General features: G+C 49.0%; 1 protein-coding gene across 5 annotated transcripts in view; it reads left to right on the top strand.

Annotated features, from left to right (window-relative positions):
* The window catches only part of GK (glycerol kinase), a 2,191,429-nt gene that overhangs the window by 2,008,860 nt on the left and 164,681 nt on the right, over positions 1-17,888 (top strand). For 3 of the 5 annotated variants that reach the window (XM_069637305.1, XM_069637308.1, XM_069637309.1), the window contains one exon: positions 6,720-6,806. The exons of the other annotated variants lie outside the window; for them this stretch is intronic. In XM_069637305.1, the coding sequence (XP_069493406.1) occupies positions 6,720-6,806 (87 nt within the window). The remainder of the gene's footprint in view (positions 1-6,719; positions 6,807-17,888) is intronic. 5 annotated transcript variants of the gene reach the window in all.

A 17,888-nucleotide genomic window follows, 5' to 3' on the forward strand; every position in this document is an offset into this window, starting at 1 on the left:
TTCTAGTTTTTGGCCTCCGTTGAGTAGGTCCTTAGTTGGCAACTGGACCTAGATGAGCTGGGGGTTGAGGGTTTCCTAACGCCACTGGGTCTGTGCCTGGAACGGAGTGTGTCTTCTTGCGCAACTGCGCATTGGCTATTCCTATTTCCTTCTGTGCCCCGACTCCTACCAGTCCAGGTTCGTGGCTGCACCTCCAGTTGCCTGCGAGTATCAATAGGTATTGTTGCAAGCTCGGTGTTCTGGGGCCGTGCATGCAGTCCGGACGCAGGTGCAGCCCGCCCAGATGTGTGGTATCCTGTTGTGTTATCTGACTCAGTTGGGCCACTTGTCACACAGTGGTCCCCTTCTCCTCGGACCGTACAGGTGTTATGGTGTGAGTCAGGCAGATGGTCACACCGAGGAGCACTTGCCCTGATCCTCAGGTGGGGCTCGGTGTTGCTCCCCTGTTGCGCGAGTTCCCTGTCACGCCTCAGGGAGTGCTTCCACGACCCGGCACCGTGGTGTCTCAGAGATTATCCCATGCACCTTTGGGGGGCTATTCGCTGCCCAGGCACTTCCCTTGGGATGACCCCTCAGTATTCACCGGTACGGCCTTTGCTGCCACCTAACCCGCCGTCCGCACCTGCACTCCACTGTCCCAGGCCGGTGCGTTCTACTGTACTCACGGGCACACCATGTCCGACTCCTAATCACACCCCCCCCCCCCCGTGCCATTGACTCGCATCCATAAATCAGTGCACTTTGCAGTAGCAAGGTAGGGGCTTCAGGGATACCTCCGCCCATTCCTTTGTTGGTGTTGAAAGGGCGCCATTTGGTTGGTGCTTATTAAATGCGGACTGCCCTCTGTCCAACTTTGTTCATCTTCTGCTGTCCGCGGGATACAACGTTCTCCTGCGTGGGCCCCGCTATATTATCAGCCGCTCACTTTCTTCTGTGTGCGTCGCTTCTGCTCCGGGGCACTCGCTTCCCTCTGCGCGGCTCCACAGCCTTTGAGCCGCTCCAAGTCGCCCCGCCTGCTGCGCGGGCAATGCTCCTCTTGCAACAATGTTGCAATATGAATTCGCATCAGTCGCTGGCCCGCTGTCAAGCCACAGGGCAAAGCGCGCGGGCGCCCAGCCTGGCTTCGCGATCTTCTGCTACACCGTCAGCTGTGAAGCAGTCCTTTGTTCCTGCCGGCCATCTTGTTTCGGAGCGTTCCTTTCAGATGCAATCTTACAATACGCCCGTTCTGTGGACGTTCTGTCCCTCAGGCCTCCAGACTGCCCATGATTGCGCACGGCATTTTCATATATCTTTTACTCAGTTTGTGAGCGCCGGTGCTCGCTCTGAACTTAGTCTTTCATCAGGATCTTCACGGATCAGCCAGAGCCCTGTAGGAAACACGTCCTACTCCATGGCCTCTTAGCCACGCCCCCCTCTCGTTGGATAGTTCTCTGCACTGCAGTGTGTTATCAAAAATCAGGTCAAGATCTGCCACCAGTCGTCCGAACACATATTTGCAGGGGTGTTGCTGCTGCATCCGCCTTACAGAGGGGTGTGCCTGTGCCTGTGAAGGAAATATCTCAACGAGCAACATACATGTCGCTCCACATTTTCACAAAGCATTACTGCTTAGATGTGGCAGGTGGTTCTGACACTCGATTTAGCAGAGCGGTGTTGCAGAGCTTCCCTGTCTCAGGACTTTTATCCCGCCTCCACATTTTGTACTGCTTTGGGAGTCTATCTGATGAGGAATATGTGGGAGAATGCAATCCTTTGAAGGAGAAATTACTTAGTGCTAATGTTCGTTCTTTGGATTCTTTTCCCGCTGAGTCCTCATCACACTCCCATCCTGCCCCGCTAGGAATGTGGTCTGCTGTTTATACCTGATGGAACGACGGCCATCTGCGGCATACGGCTGCCCTCATCCAAAAGTATTGTAACACTTTAAGGGGGCTGTTTCCTAGCTTTGCCGATAATTCCTCTAGTGTTGCAAACATCCCACCCGGATACAAGTTTCGCAGGAACATCCCGTTATCTGCATCCCATGACATCTGCACATCTGGATCATGTGGGGGGGGGGGGGATTCCAGGGCAATTTTATAGAGGGACTGTGCCACTGTACAGGGCTGTTAACTCCAGTCTCTTAAACAGTCTTATACATGCATTTACAGTTGTGCGGACCGGATAAAAAGTGCAAGAGTCTGCATAGATAACTGCCCTAAGGTACGTCAGAGCCGCGCCATATCGCACCAGTGCTATGTGAACTGGGCCAGAGTCTGGTGAATACCAGTGTCTTGCGTGTTGCGCCTGTTTGACTATATAGTATGCCATCTCATGTGGCAGTCTGCCCGGCCTCAGAAGCACCGAAATTATGGCATCTGAAAGTGAAGGCAGGTGCCGACCCATTTACAGCGATTCCTTCCAAACTCTGAGCAATTTTGGGGCCAGCGTCTGATGAAACTCCTTATAGAGCGATATCCCCAGTCTGTCGGAGCCCGGGGCCTTCCCGGACGACAGAGAAGTAATCAACGACAACCTCCTTTATCATTGCTGGTCGTTCCAGCATCGCATGAGCCTCCAATGGTAAACTCAGAAGTGCGATCTCTCCTACGTATCGATTCATCTCCTCATGCGATCATGGCTGTTTAATTATGCAATAATTCCTCATTAATTGCCTCAGCCGCAGTCTGAAGTTCCCCATCTCTCCTCTCAATCCCGGTGATAGCCTGCGCCCCCCACCACTCTGTCCAGAAATCGCCCAGGTCGATCTGTCTCCCCATATCTACGCGCTAGGTTGGGTTTAACCATATAGCGTACCTCTTTGTCTGCCAGCTCTCGAAATGTTAGCATATTCCCTTTTATAATCTCCAGCAGTGCCCTGTCGGTGGATAAGCCATATTTGTTCTCAAATCGATGCCGTAGCCCCTCTACCTCCTGCAACTCATGCCGGGGTTCTTTTAATATTCCAGCAGTCACTGACATCAACTCCCCCGCAGCCATACTTCAAATGTTTCCCACACTGTGGTGCATTGAGGCACTGTGCCCTCGTTAATCTCAAATCACCCCTCTATCTTCTCCTGTAGGGATGACATAAGTGTAGCATCCAGTAGCATCGTGTGGGCCATTCTCCACAAGGGCAGAGGACCAGGATAGTCACCCAAACTCAAGGGCATTACCACAGGTGAGTGGTCTGACAGGGTGCTGTTGCGACACCCTGTGTGCTAAAAGCAGCAAAACATCTATCTGGGACATTGTATCATGGTCGAATGAGTAATAGGTATATTTGGCTGCCCCGGGTGCTCACCCCTCCACACATCCGTCAGTCCCAACTGGGCCTTATTTTGTCCAAGCATTTGGGACACACCAGAGATGTCGCGTTGCAAAGCATTCGATCGATCCTTGTGCTTGTCAAGGATGGTGTTAAAATTGCCCCCCCCCCATATAATAGGGGTGTTGGTTGCCTACAAAAGAATCTCAGATACCTGACCATAAAATTCAGGGTCGTCTACGTTCACGCCGTAGTTGTTAACCAGCAGAACCTCTGTCTCAACAATCCTCCCCTTCTCCGCGTCATTTGATCTCCTCTGGTGAAAGTCCGGATAGATGTGTACATTGTTGGCTTCGTAACTGAGTGTGCCCAGCTCTCTGGATAATCTTAGGATGAGGTCTCTGTAACTAAACAATTTCACAATGATAGTACGTGGGGGGCCCCCAGCCTAGGCATCGGAGCGAGAGCGCAGTGAGCGCGCTCAATGAGAAAGTGCACAGAGAACTTTGCCGCTCCAAACAGCTTCCTTAGCAGATACTCTAGGAATTGCGCCATAGGCCCCTTGCATGCAGCTTCAGACACTCTGACAATACGTACATTATTACATCCCGAATGCAAATCACAGTCATCGCATTTGCCCCGGATCTTGACCAATTCCGACTTCTAGTCCGCTAGAGCATGGTCATGCCGGCCAACCTCATCTTCTACCACCCCAATCCTAGTTTCAGCTTCGGTGATGCGGCCACTCCTTTTCCAATTTGGCTTTCAGTGAACCAATAGTCGCCACAATGTCGTCTAGCTTGACATTGACAGACATAAAGCCACTCTGCATAGCTGCCATCATCTGGTCGTCTCGGTCTCACCTGGCATCGTGCTTGGGCCGCCCCGCTAGGCCGGGTCCTCTGACACTGGGGCTCTCGCAGGAGTGTTAGTAAGTGAGTCCATGGGCCTCGCTTTTCCCCTTTACCTTTCTTCATGTTTCTCTTCCGGCGCCGGTTATCGGGCAGTTCCCCCGCTCTGCCCCCGATCCACGGGTCAAAAGGTCTTCCCCAGACGCTGGTAGCTACCCAGGCCAACCCCTCAATCAGGTATGCTCCATAGATTGTCCAGAGTAATGCGCCCTCTTCCAAATTGATATATTTATGAATAAAGGTTCACCACTCCAGGGCCGCATTCGAAAGATCACACCAGGCTCTCAACTCCTAAGCACTGTCTCATGGGGGCGATTACCATTTGTGGTTCTGTATTACCCAGGCTGCCACCAGTTCAAGCCCAAGGACCCAGCGGCCAACTCAAAGGTTGTGTCAGGGATGAAGGTCCCAGAGCACCCAGCAGCATGCTGCACTTAGGATCATGTGCAATAGTCCCTCCGGGCCACTTTCGATATTGCCATTACTGCTGGATTGAGCTGCCAGGCACGGTAACCCCTGTGTACTGCGCGTCAGTGTGTGGCCCCAGCTGCACCTCTCACTGCTTCAGGTCAAGAGTTCAGAAGGGGTAGTGACCAGAAGCTTGATTACCTTAGGAGCCGTAGTCCCCTTCAATGGCCGGCTGGTCGGCTCTGGCTGCCAATATCCTGAGAGCCTGTTATGGTTTCACTGTATTCCGGGGCACCTTAACGGGAGAGTGTCTTCCCCCCACAGCGACCCCCTCACTGCAGCCTAATGTTAGGTCCAGGGGGTGTCGCTGCTCCCTGACTCCAGCGGCCCTGGGGGAGCCCCCTCCTCACCTGTGGTGGGCCTCATTCCCATGAGCCAGCTCCTCACAACAACGCACCCCAGCCGTCAGTGCCAGCCAGCCTTTATGTGCCCAGGGCTCTACACGCGTCACAGAACCCTGGATCATCCATTCATCCCCATTGCAGGACAGGCGTTCGGAAGGATATTGTGGGGAGGAGGTACGGGCAGCAATGGATGCTGTATGCCATTCCAAGATCTTCTGGATGTGTGCACGCACCAGAGCCGTCACTGATCCCTCTCCACTGCACAGTTGCTGTGGATAGTCTCCGGCAGCCAGACTCCTTCGAATGGGGGGCTGGTGCAGTCCTCCGGCACCTGTCCAGCAGTTTTCTGCCTACTTTGACGCAGTGGTCCTCTCCTAGAAATCCCTCTTCGTGTTACAAGGGCCTCCGGATGCCCGGGCATAGCGCTGTGTCCATGACAGCGCAGCGCGGACTGCAGGATCTCTCAGTCCCTCCCCGACTTGGAGCATCTAACCCGCAAACTAAGTTAACAGTGCCCACTGGGCTCGTGGAAGCATCCACCGGGCTCAGCTTCCGGACTGCATCGCCAGCCTAGTCAATCGATTGAGCCTCCTCTTATGCTCACCAGATTGGGACACAATTTGATCACTGTGTTCTCCACAACGAGCGCCACCTCTGTAACTCTTTTGAGTCTAGATATCGGCACAGAGAAGGATATTATCTAAACCTGGATTATGCCGGGGCTGGAGCTCACGATCAGGCCGCCATCATTGTTGCTGCTTAGCAGCGCCCCCAACGCCTTGTGTTTTTAAAATCACATTTTTCACGGTGCCTGCATTTATTTTGCATTGACCAACTGTATATATGTATAACAAGGAAGAAATTGGAAGCAAGTAATAGGGGGATGCTTTGTTGCCATACAGCTCGCAATTGTTAAATAACTTTCTTATGTTTGAGGTATGATCTTCCTTTTTTTTGTTGCTTCCTTTTCTTCCTCTTACCTTTCCTTTTCAGTTCTTCTATTCGTTCTCTTAAATAGGTTGTTTGATGATAGTTTGCTATGTTACTTGTTACACTGAATAATGCTTAATTTTATTGATATTTACTATTGTGAAAATAAAAAGTTTGAACCGCAAAAATAACTTTCTTTGTTGCATGCATCTATGTAGCTGGTTTTGATCAGAACAGGAAACTGTCATTTCTTGTGTGCCTTAAAGTCTGTATTTAGTCAACTTTAAAAGAAATTCTTAATATTTTATGTACAGATGTTTTGTTGTCTGTTGTAAATACTTATGCAATGCTGTTACTAGCCTCTCTATTGTTGTGCAGTGGAGTCAACTCATGATGAGATGCCACAATAAATCAAGTAGACTTCTCAGTGAAGTCTAATGAAGTGACAACCACACTAGATCTTTACTTACAAAGCATAGTGCACTCCTGTGTTTAAGGAAAACAAGCAAATACTTTAAGGAATAGGAGCACACAATACCAGGAAATTCTGCACTGAAACATCATGCTCGAGAAAACAAAGACATAAAGAGCAACATTAGACCAATATGTGATAATAAAAACATAGTTATCCAAGAAAATTATGAAATACTAATCGGACTTGATGATACCTTAACTCCCTCCTAGCCTTCTTATTTGAATGTATTTGTTAATATCTTGCTGTTTTTATAATTGATTCTAAACACAAATAATGCAATGGTATTTTTCTTATTTTATTTTTGCTTTACTGGAAACACTCCTTCAACTGGACGACATCAGATGAGTGTAGTATCTTCTGTAGTCTGCCTTTGGGATTTTATATAGTGAGTAGCATGGTAATGTTGATTGGAGCAGAGTTCATCTCAGGTTAGTTTCTTTTAAACTGAGAATACTACAGACTTGTACTTTTTTTCATCTAAGCTTTGCATGTATCCTGTTTTCTTATTTGTGATTTCTTTAATATATGTCGAAGACTCGTCTTCGGTTAATTAAGATCCCTGAATTCTGTATTTTCTGTTTTCACATTTGCATGTTTTCTTCTTTTGCTTATGCACATTCCATTATTTATTCACGTTTACCTAGAATGGGTGCATCTCCCATCAGTTTCTGGATACATTTATTTATTATTTATTCCGCGCCGGAGCCCGCAAGCATCAGAGCACACAAACACACAGGACAACAAAAAGATACAAGAAATAAGACAGGAGAAAGGAACGGGTCAGGAAGGTCTAAGCGAAGAGAAAGCTTTTGAAGGCTTTCCTGAATTTACTAATGTTGGTATCTGATCACAGGGATGCAGGGAGGTTATTCCAGATTCTGGAGGAGCAGTTTGCAAACAATCTGCCTGCCCCTTTTGATTTATTAAAGGAGGGGTGAGCAATAAGATTGGTGTTGGATGATCTTAATGATGGTAGGGATTCATCCCATGAGGCTGTTGACTTCAGGTAGCTGGGAGATTTCCCATAAAGACACTTGTGAAGAAAGGTTGCAGCTTTGACTTGACATCTAGCCGCGACCGGTAGCCAGTGTAGTTCCTGTCGGTAGATTGAGATATGGCATCTTCTTAGGACTTTTTTGATGATCCGGACTGTGTCGTTTTGAATGGTTTGTAGGCTCTGGATGCTTTTTTTATCGGCCCCTACCAAGAGCGCGTTACAATAATCTATTCTTGACAGACTAGTTGCCCGAGCTCTGGTGGCTGAGTTGTCCTCGTTAAGATATGGACGAATGTTCCTGAGTAGCTTTAGGTGGTACGAGCAGTTTTTGGCAACTCGGTTCACATGAGATTCTGCACTCAGCATCGGTTTGTACACCAATTGTTTTAATTTTCTTCTTAACTGAAATGCAACAGCCCTGGATGGAGAAGGACTGGGAACAGGGGAGTTTGGACCTAGCTTGGGAGAAGCCAAAAATAAGGAGCTCAGTCTTGCCCTTATTGAGGCACATCCAATTATCCGCCATCCAGGTATCTACTTGATTATAGATATTTTGGAGGAGTAGGCTGTCGGCAGCATAGTCCCCCGAGATCTCCAGGACCAATTGGATGTCATCTGCATAGTTCTAAAATCCTCTGGATTCTTCTAGGAGGATGCATAGAGATAGAATGTATAGATTAAACAGTATAGGGGACATACATGCTCCTTGTGGCATCTCACAGGTGGAGAGAGTCGGATCCGTGGTAGCATCCCTGCAGCAGACTTTAGATTGTCGGCCAGTCAGGAAGGAGAGTATCCATTTGCAAGCTAAGACAGAGCAGTGGCAGGTGTCCCTTAAGATGTGTAGGAGTCGTTTGTAATCTAGTAAATCGACGTGGCCGATAGTTCTAGTAGCACCAAGAGGCCGGACTTGCCCCGGTCCATGATACTCCGCATATGGCTCTGAAGATCAACGAGAGCTGTCTCTGTGCTATAAGCAGGACGAAAACCTGATTGCCTTGGATGTAGAATATTCATAGTCTCAGTATAGGTCTGAATCTGACGGGTAGCTTCTTTATCTAGGATTTTCAAGAAAAAGTTGCAGTTTGTGATGAGTCTTAAGTTGGCTGCGTCATTGGGGTGCAATCCTGTTTTTTTCATAAGGGGAGTGACTGTGACATTTTTTATGCCGTCAGGAACTACATGAGTACGAAAGGAGGCATTAATACATCGTGCTAGGAATGGGACGAAGATATCCTTATTGTCCGGGATCATTTTTGGCGGAATTACATTGTCTGGTCCAGCTGTCGGGCGCATAGTGCCTAAAGTGGACAACAGGTCCGAGCTAGACACTTGCATAAAGCTAAAGGAGGTTCAGTCACGTGGAAGGGCCAAAGATTGGGGAGAAGGAGCCAAATGTCCCTATGAGGGGGTATGCTCGATAGGTTTAGTCGTGCAGTAATCTTATTTTGGATTTTGTCCCTGGCTTTAAGTATTTTTTTCTTGAAACACATTCTGTATTCTAGTGCAGTATGCGTTGGTGGGTGTAAATGGTGTCAGTTGGACTTTGGGCTTTTCGAGGAGCTTTAGTATTTCAAACAGTTTCTTTGGTTTGTTATTGGCTTCTGAGATTTGCTGGTTGTAAAAGTTATATTTTTTGCCTCTGTGATCATGTCCTTATAGGCTTTCTCAACAGTCTTCCATTCGTTTTTGCTGTCAGATGAGGGGCCGTATAGCCAGCACCTCTCTGCCCTTCTCTTTTGGATTTTTAAGGATTTGAGTTCAGGTGAGAACCAGATTTGATGGTTAGGATTGTCCCGGGCGGCTCTTGACTTGACAGGGGCAAGTTTATCAAAGAGCAAGGTGGATTATGTATTAAAGGTCTCAATTAGTGTATCAGGGGAGACTGTCTCCGAAGTCGATGACATGATGTTTGTGATGCATTCATTAAGGTCAAGGGTTGAGACTTTCTCTGGGTTTCGATTCATGATTGTTGTGGGAGTGTTTGAAGACAGATGTCGAAATTGATCAAGAAGTGATCTGACCAGATATATTATTTCTACTGAATTGCTTCCTCATCTTTGAGGCACAAGTCTGCCTTTGCAGACTTTTTTCAGCCACCGGGGGAGCATTACGACTCTTCTCAGTGTTGTTGGTGCCCATGACTTTTGATGTGTTGTCATGTGCTTTATATATGAAGCTTCCTGTGCCCCAAGAACATAGCTTCTTTTTTCTATTCCCTCAGGTGTTGTTGTGAAACATCACAGCCATTAGAAATTTTGTCCACAAATATGTGCCCCCTGAAGGCCTCAAGAGTTCAAGCCTTGCAAAATCTGCAGGAAGTTCATGTTGTTAATGGACCAGCACAAGCGCTGGATCATGATGCCAAGGAGTGTGGCTTGTACCAGTCAATACTATTTAAGGAATGTATGCAGTTGTTTGAAAAGGTCTTCACTGCTCTCTACAAAAATAGAGAAAATCCCATCAATTCCTCTACTCCTTCGGTGCACTTTACCTCTAGGTAGTAGTCCCTGTCTACTTAGAAGTCCAATGAGCTAGAGGCCAATTGAGGAGGTTAAAAAATAAGTATTCAAATAAATATCGCTGGCCATCCCTTTAACCCGGTGATGCTTCCTCCAGATGCCATTTCTTTTGTAATAAGAAACGTTGCGGTCATTCACACTCCAGGGAGTTGGCCTCTGAGCCCCGTTAGTCACCACCTACACTGCTAAAAGTGCCCCTCCTCACCTGCTCTTCTACTCTAAAGCAATGTTAGGAATTTTGGCAGAAGACAGATATTTTTGCCATGGTCTCACTGCTGGCTCTGGTGGCTTCTGCTCCAGTGCCAGTGCTGCCTATGCCCGGGGTGCCTTCCTTGGCTAGTTAAAGACCCCCTTCAGCTTGCAACCACACCCCAGTGAATTTGGTCCAAACTGCAGATGTGGATACTGCTCTACTCATGCGCCAAAGTGCTCCATCATAAACAATAACTGTGACATGTCTAATAAATTTGATATTCATTGGCTATATTACAGATGACTCGGGCATTCCCTGAGCAGGCTGATGTTACACTTTACGGTGATTGCGTGCATGTCAGAATGCCAGGTGAAGAAGGGGTGATATTATTGGACCTAGACCGGGCCATTGACTATGAAACCAATCAGAAATAAATAGCACATTAAGGTTCTGAGGCCAGAGCCTACAAAAGAGCTCTTTACATGTTTATATTTGTTTATATTTGTGAGAGATGTTATCAGGGGCCGTAAGCTTGGGTGTCAGTTGAGGAGTAGTAGACAACCATAAGGAGATGCCACTTTATCTGCTAGATTCAGTCGGACCCTGAACGGTTCCACTGATAGACAGCCGTGCATGGCCGGGGAGAGCTTTCCAGTGAAGGGGGACACGTCGAGAGAAGGAACAAAAGCAAGATGGGGACGAAAAGGGTGTCGAGAGGGGAGGATCACAGAGATGGGAGAGTAAAGAGAGATACAAGTCAGCAAGGTAATGGGGAAGACACCATGGATCTATTTGTAGATGGGTAGCCATCCAGCGTGATACAGAGGCCGGTATCAGCATTCAGAAGCCAGCAGGGCTCTAAATGTATTTTAGAGGGTGTGCGTAGAGAAGTTTAGTGGCAAGGAGAAATGGGGAAATCCAAGGAGTTGGCCTGAGCAGTATTGTAATATGCTTATAAATAGGATAGAGATTAGTGTTTTAGCTGAGAGGGGAGGTGCATCTTCTTTATATTTAGAAGGTAAATGTTGGCAGCAGTGGCAGTGGCCATAATGAAAGGTTCCAGCCCATTGCATATCCTGAAAAAACATTGTTGGGACAAACAATATATTTTGTTCTCCTACTTAGCAGCATAAACATGTTCTAGGACTGGTACAACTATATTGATTGATTGATTTATTTATTTCTATCGCGCTCGTACACAAGTGTGTCAGAGCGCGACAAGGCAAGGGAGGGGAACAGGGGAGAACAAAACAGTGATCTTACTAGGCCCAGTGACATTGATAACGCGCAAGTGCATGGGAGAGGGGGGAGGGGAAAAGTGCATGGAAGGGGGGAAGAAGTGGAAAGTGCGAAACAGAGGAGAAACAGATAAATAACAATAAATAAATAATAAAGGCAACAAACAGTGGTAATGCAGCCAGCAATTTGCAAGTGCTAGGTTTAAGGCAGCAGACAGGGTAGGTCTGATAAGCGCAGGAAGAAAAATGGGGAGGCTGTATGGGTACAGATGCAGACCACAGTGTAAGGGGTGGCAGTGCGGGAGGGTGGCAGGATGAGCAGGTACCTGGGCCCGAAGGACAGAGGGTGGCCAGGTGCACAGTGCCAAGAGAGAACAGATCAGCAGGGGAGAGGGGGAGCGAAGGCAGAAGAAAAGAGGAAGGTCTTGAGGAGCTTCCGGAACCAGAGATGGTTCTCCTCAAGTTTTAGAGTGGCAGGGAGGCTGTTCCAGAGGGATGCCCCAGCCGAAGACAGAGATCTGCCCCCAGCTCGTTTCTTAGAAAAACGACTGACCCTAAGGGAGTTGGAGGTAGAGGAGCGAAGAGCTCGAGAGGGGAGGTATTTGCGGAGGGATAGCTGAAGGTATTTTGGACCCAGGCCCCAGAAAACTTTGTGGACAATGCAGAGGGTTTTGAATTTGATCCTTGCATCCACTGGGAGCCAGTGGAGAGATTTCAGAGCTGGAGAGATACGATCCCAGGGCTTGAGGCCAAGGACAAGTCTTGCAGTCCTGTTCTGGATTAGTTGCAGAAGGTGGAGAGTGGAGGCAGGTAGATTTAGAAAGAGGCTGTTAAAATAGTCCAAGCTAGAGAGAACCAGAGCTTGGGATACCATGAGCTTCTGGGGGAAGGAGAGGAAAGGCAGAGTACCTCTGAGGAGACGCAGTCGGAAATTTGACTTGATATAATACCATTGAGTGTAATATTCTTATAATTTGCTAGCAGTAATATTCTTATTATAAACAAGTCATGATATCACATCACGCTTGTAATAAGAATCAGTTTTGTCTAATCGCTTGCGATAGGCTGTTATTAACAATTAGTGATGTGACCTGGAGGGACACTTAATCTGAAGCAGCTGTGAGATGGGTGCAGGGAGTGTTTGATGTGCTGACGCAGAGAAGCATTTCGACTTAAATAAACTGTGTCAAAAATAGCTCACACATTGGAGCCGATTCATGGAATCAATGTGCGCTGAAATTTTCAGCGCAAGCGTGCGAATTGCAGTGCCAGTGTGAAAATCGCAGCGAAACCCGCGCACAGCGATTCATGGAAGTCCGTGCGTGAGGAAATTCCAGGATGTGCGCCAAAATTCTGCATGGCGCACGCTGGCGCACACGTCTCCAAACAGCGTGCGCTAAGCGCACCGCGAAATCGCACATAGCGCGGCGCACACAACAAAAGTAGGAGGAACAAGGGGTGTGACACGCGGAATGGGGAACAACTCGTGAAAATGTGGGCGTCTCGGGGGAAGTACAGGATGAATATACCGTTCCTAGCAGCAGTGGTCATGGGATACCGCAGGAGGAGGAGGATAGTCAGGCCCAGAATTTTTACACCCAGAACCAGCCTTTTTGGGATGCCTGATGACCAGGTGTATGGGAGGTACAGGTTTCCACCTCACATAATACCCGACCTGGTCAGTGAGTGGGAGGATGACCTCACATCACCCACCCTGTGCTCCTAAGCACTCAGCCCCCTGCAGAAGGTCCTCAATGTACTTCACTTCTTGGCCAATGGATCATTTCAACGGACAACTGCCATAGTGGGGGGGGGGGGTGTCACAGGCCACGCAGTCACGCTGCCTACACCAGGTCTTGGCCATCATGACTGCATGCCCATCAGTCCGCAGGCACATATACCTGCACATATACCTGCCCAGAACACCTGCAGAAAGGCAGGCTGTCATCCAGGATTTATACGGGGTGGCACACTTCCCCAAAGTGCTAGGTGCCATTGACTGCACCCATGTGGCTCTACGTCCCACCAGGGCATCAGAGCACATCTACAGAAACCGCAAGCACTGGCATTCCATCAACGTCCAGGTAGTATGTGATGCCAAGGGAATCATCACCTCAGTATATGCCAACTATCCAGGATCCACCCACGACAGTTTTATTTACAGAATGTCAACCCTAAACCGGGACCTAGAAGCTGGGCGGCATGGCGATACATGGCTGCTCGGTGAGTATAAATGCCACAGCACATGCATGCATGTCAGATACTGAGCAATGTCACAACCCCACTAACGATATCCATCACCACCTCCCCAGGGGACAATGCCTACCCTCTGAGCACCCACATGATGACGCCAATTCGGAACCCCACCACGCCACCCGAGGTAAGATACAACAGAGCCCATATTGCAACCCGGGGCATAGTGGAGCGCACATTCGGGGTGCTCAGGTCACGCTTTCTCTCCCTTGACCATTCTGGCGGGCAGCTGTTATACACTCCCCCAGTAGTGTGCAGAATCATAGTGGCAGCATGTGTCCTGCAACACGCCGGGGCCTGCCCGTGGACATGGTGGTGCCCCCACATCCCCAACCACAACAAGCGCGCCCGCTCTGCATGGGAGGGGAAAGGGCATGGGGTGAGGCAGCCCGTACACAGCTGGTGGATAATTACTTCACCTAAAATCACATCCCTGTGGAGTGCACACAGCCCTGGCACATGCCAGCTGACAATCAGTGATGATGACATAAGGGACAGTCAACTGTCACAACCATACCAGCCTGAGATTGGTCACCTGGAAGTGTTACATTGTGTGCCCTACCTACACAAACACCACCAATGGTGTGTCATCAAAAGAGACACTTCTATGCTTCAAAAATCATTACCCCCTTGCAAAATACAACATGACAACAGTGCCATGTCACCCAACCCCTCCCCAGCACCGCCACCCAACACACCATGGAATGTCATGCTATGTGAGAGCAAACAAAGCAATCCCCAAAACATCACACAAGTGTCAAAGTACAGTGTCCTCAATGGAAACTGCCCACACACAATATGCTCCCAGTAATGTAGAACAAACAACACACATGACCAAATACTTACCAACAATTCAATGCAGCTACACAACCTCAAACATAGCATAAACATCACAGTACTAAGTTAAAGTAGTGGTAGTCTTACAACCTGATCATGCCAGCACATCGGCCACTTCCAACTGTACAGTGCTGCTGCCACGCAAATGTCCAAGTGCACTGCTTACAACAAGAACTCCATCTCCAAGGTAGACGGCCTTGTGAAGAAATGAGGAATTAACCTGCAAATTAGGCGAAAGACATGGATGCACAAGCACATAGCAATACACCATGCAGTGTACAATTCAACAACAATATCCACTAGGAATGTATACACAGTATTGACTACAGACTGCCCGCACAGCTCATGGGAGTCCTACGTCACCGTGTAAGTCAATGTCACTTGGGCACACCCTTTGCAAGCCCATGGAAACGGGAAGCAGGAGGGGTGTGTGTCTCACGAACCCAAGCATCTAACCCAAACTCAGGACAAGCCTGCATGTGCCCAGCCGGAATACACTGGATGCCCACGGGAGCCACACAAGGCAACACACTGCAAAAAAAAAAAATCAAAAATGACCATGTGGAGGACAGGGGGGGAGGGGGGCACCCAGGAGGTCCGAGGACAGGGTGCGCACCAATACCCACCTGTGTGGATGTTGGAAAAAAAAACACCTCCATGGGCTCATGGCCTGCACGGCTATGCCAATGTGGGAAAACTGCTGCTGTCGCTATCATCACCCTCTGCTGCTGCCACAGGAGGTGGTGGTGCAATGGGAGGCAGCCCACGCAAAGCCCTGGTATGGTCCTCCATGGCAGCAAGCATGCAGGTGTGGAAGGTCTTGTTTTGGGGGATTATAGTGCGGAGATCCCCATGCAGCAACTGACGTGATGCACGGATCTCCTCCCGAGTTGCCTGCATCTCAGCTGAGAGCGAACGTGTGAGCCGCTCCAGCTGCTGTTCTGTCCTCAAGTTAGTGGAAGCCTCAAGGTCAACAAGAGTCTCCCTGAGGTGATGGAGTTCTAGCCTCAGGGCTTCCCTGTGGCCCTGGGACTCTATTGATATCGATTGGCGTAGAGTCTCCAGTGCCGCCTGTCTGTCCCTTTTGGACGCCAACATGTCCTCCCTGTGTGATTGGCAAATGGAGTGTGTTGCCTGCTGTAGTAGCTCCATCTGCCTGTCAGGGGGGACAATGGAAGTGGCCACCCTCTCCATTGCTTGAGCCATCATCTCAACTGATGCCTGTTGGGTTGCCATACCGTAAATGGGTTGTTCCCATGCGGTATTGCCTGGTGGCGTACGGCCACCGCGTCGGCGGGCACCACACCTGTTTGGGGCAAGGCGATCTGCGCCTTGCTGTGCCGGCACTGCCTGAGGCTGCAGGACTGGATTCCCCCTCTGATCTGCTGGCCCAGGAACAAGATCAGATGTTGTGGAGTGTGACCCTGCATCCGTAACCGCCAAAGGCGGATTTACCAACACTGACATCCCCATAGAGGGTTCTACCCCTGGTACAGGTGGGTTTGACAGAACAGAATCCCTGCCAAAAACACTTACCTGCGACGGCACAAAAGTCTCATCATCCGAATCAGCACCTGAATAGAGGTCTGGGGAGGTGCATCCAGAGGCACCCCTCGATAGAATATTCTGCAGCAAGATTGGGTTCTCACCCTCCACCACACCACGTCCCCCACTGGTGCCCGGTCGTGCCTGAGATTCCTCCTGGGTCTGCACCATCTCCTCAGCCTCAACAGCATCAAGTGCGTCATCCCCTGCAAAAACATGAAAGACAAAAAATGGAAACAGGCATTAGCACCATAGCACACAAATGGGCCTGACAAGCTACATAACCAGTACATGATTTACACGATTTACACATGTCCCACATGACTATAACCCTCCCATGCATGCACTGTCACGAGTTTGAAGGGGACCCAAAAGGCAGACACTGATGACACCTACATGGAAGAGCAACACATTTGCTGCATGCTGGGTAGCACTGCCATCACACATTGGCCTGTGAGTGGCATGTCCAATACACATACATGACACATGCCATCACACAGATGGCATGTACCATAGCCATGGTACATTCCACAAGTACATCCATATGTCAGTGAATGAATACTGTCAGCCATCCATGTGAGATTGACATGATGAGATGAAAAATGCTACATAGTGTGACAAAATAGGCATGTGCCACACACTGCAACACATCCAGTGTACAAAAATACAGTGATTGCAGGCCGATGTATACATCAATGATTTGTCACTTCAACATGACGGGAAACAACTATCATGTTCCACATTCAAACAGGCCCCAAAAATTCTTGTGATCAGGCCAATACTCAGCCTGAATGGTCAAATCATTCATCTAACAAGGTAACACATGTGGTCCAATGTGGGGTTCATCAATGACAGAAGCATGTCACAAATGTGACAATAGGGCTGAGGAATGCATAGCCAAAGTGGGAGAATTGAAACAATCAGCCTGAACGAACACTGAAAAATACAAACAATGTTGTTGCAAGATGCCACTTCAAGGGCAACTGCCGTAATGTTGAGCCAAATTACTAATGTGGGCAGAAGGGATACTGTCACACCCAAATCCAAGGCCGCTGAATGTTTTGGATGAAGCACATGGGTGACCCATACCACTCAGGCACACACACCCTCACCTGGCACTCAATCAGAACCTGTCACCCAAACAACATACACATGCATTACACACACATGCATGGGCACTCACCGGACAATGCTTCATAATCAGGTAGTCCTCCCACACCTTGGATCTGTTCCTCTGTGACGAATGCCCCAGCAACAGACTCATGTTCAGTGAGTTTGTTGTCCTCTTGTGAAGACCCACTGCCAGTCACCAGAGTAGCGGCATGATTTGAGGCCAGCTTCTTCTTTGCTCTGCGTTTCAGGTCATTCCACCGCTTGTAGCAATCATCAGCTGAGCGCCTCACAAATCCAAGGGCACTTATGCGGTCAGCGATGGTCTGCCAGTGTGCCTTACGTTGACCAGGTGTGGTCTTGCACCCTGCAGTCACCAACATTTTGTGGCTATGTGCCGACACATAGTGCACAAGTGCATCAAGTTCTGGATCATATTGAAGCAAGGCTTCCTTGAGGTAACAGAGTATGTAGCCGTGTCTGGGGTCTCAGCCTGTCGTGCCAGAGCACCCTTCTTCCTCTTCTTTAAAGGTGGAGCAGAGCCAGAGTGGCTTACGCCGCTCTGGTCAGTAGGGGCAGAATCACCGGTGGACTGGGTAGTAGGAGTGTGGGAATGCACAATGACCATAGTTCTTGATGCAGGCATTGGTTGCTGGGTAATGTTGGCAGGGGGAACGTTGGTTTGATGGACTGTCACTGACACTGTCCTGGCTGGGAGAATCAGAGCTGGGGCGGATGGAGCTGCAGCTGCCCCTGCAGCCTCCCCACCCTGCATACTTGGAGCAGCAGATGGCATAGCTGCCCCAGATCCACGT

Source organism: Ambystoma mexicanum, chromosome 7p, assembly GCF_040938575.1.
Source record: "Ambystoma mexicanum isolate Mex_15411 chromosome 7p, UKY_AmexF1_1, whole genome shotgun sequence".
Taxonomy (NCBI): domain Eukaryota; kingdom Metazoa; phylum Chordata; class Amphibia; order Caudata; family Ambystomatidae; genus Ambystoma; species Ambystoma mexicanum.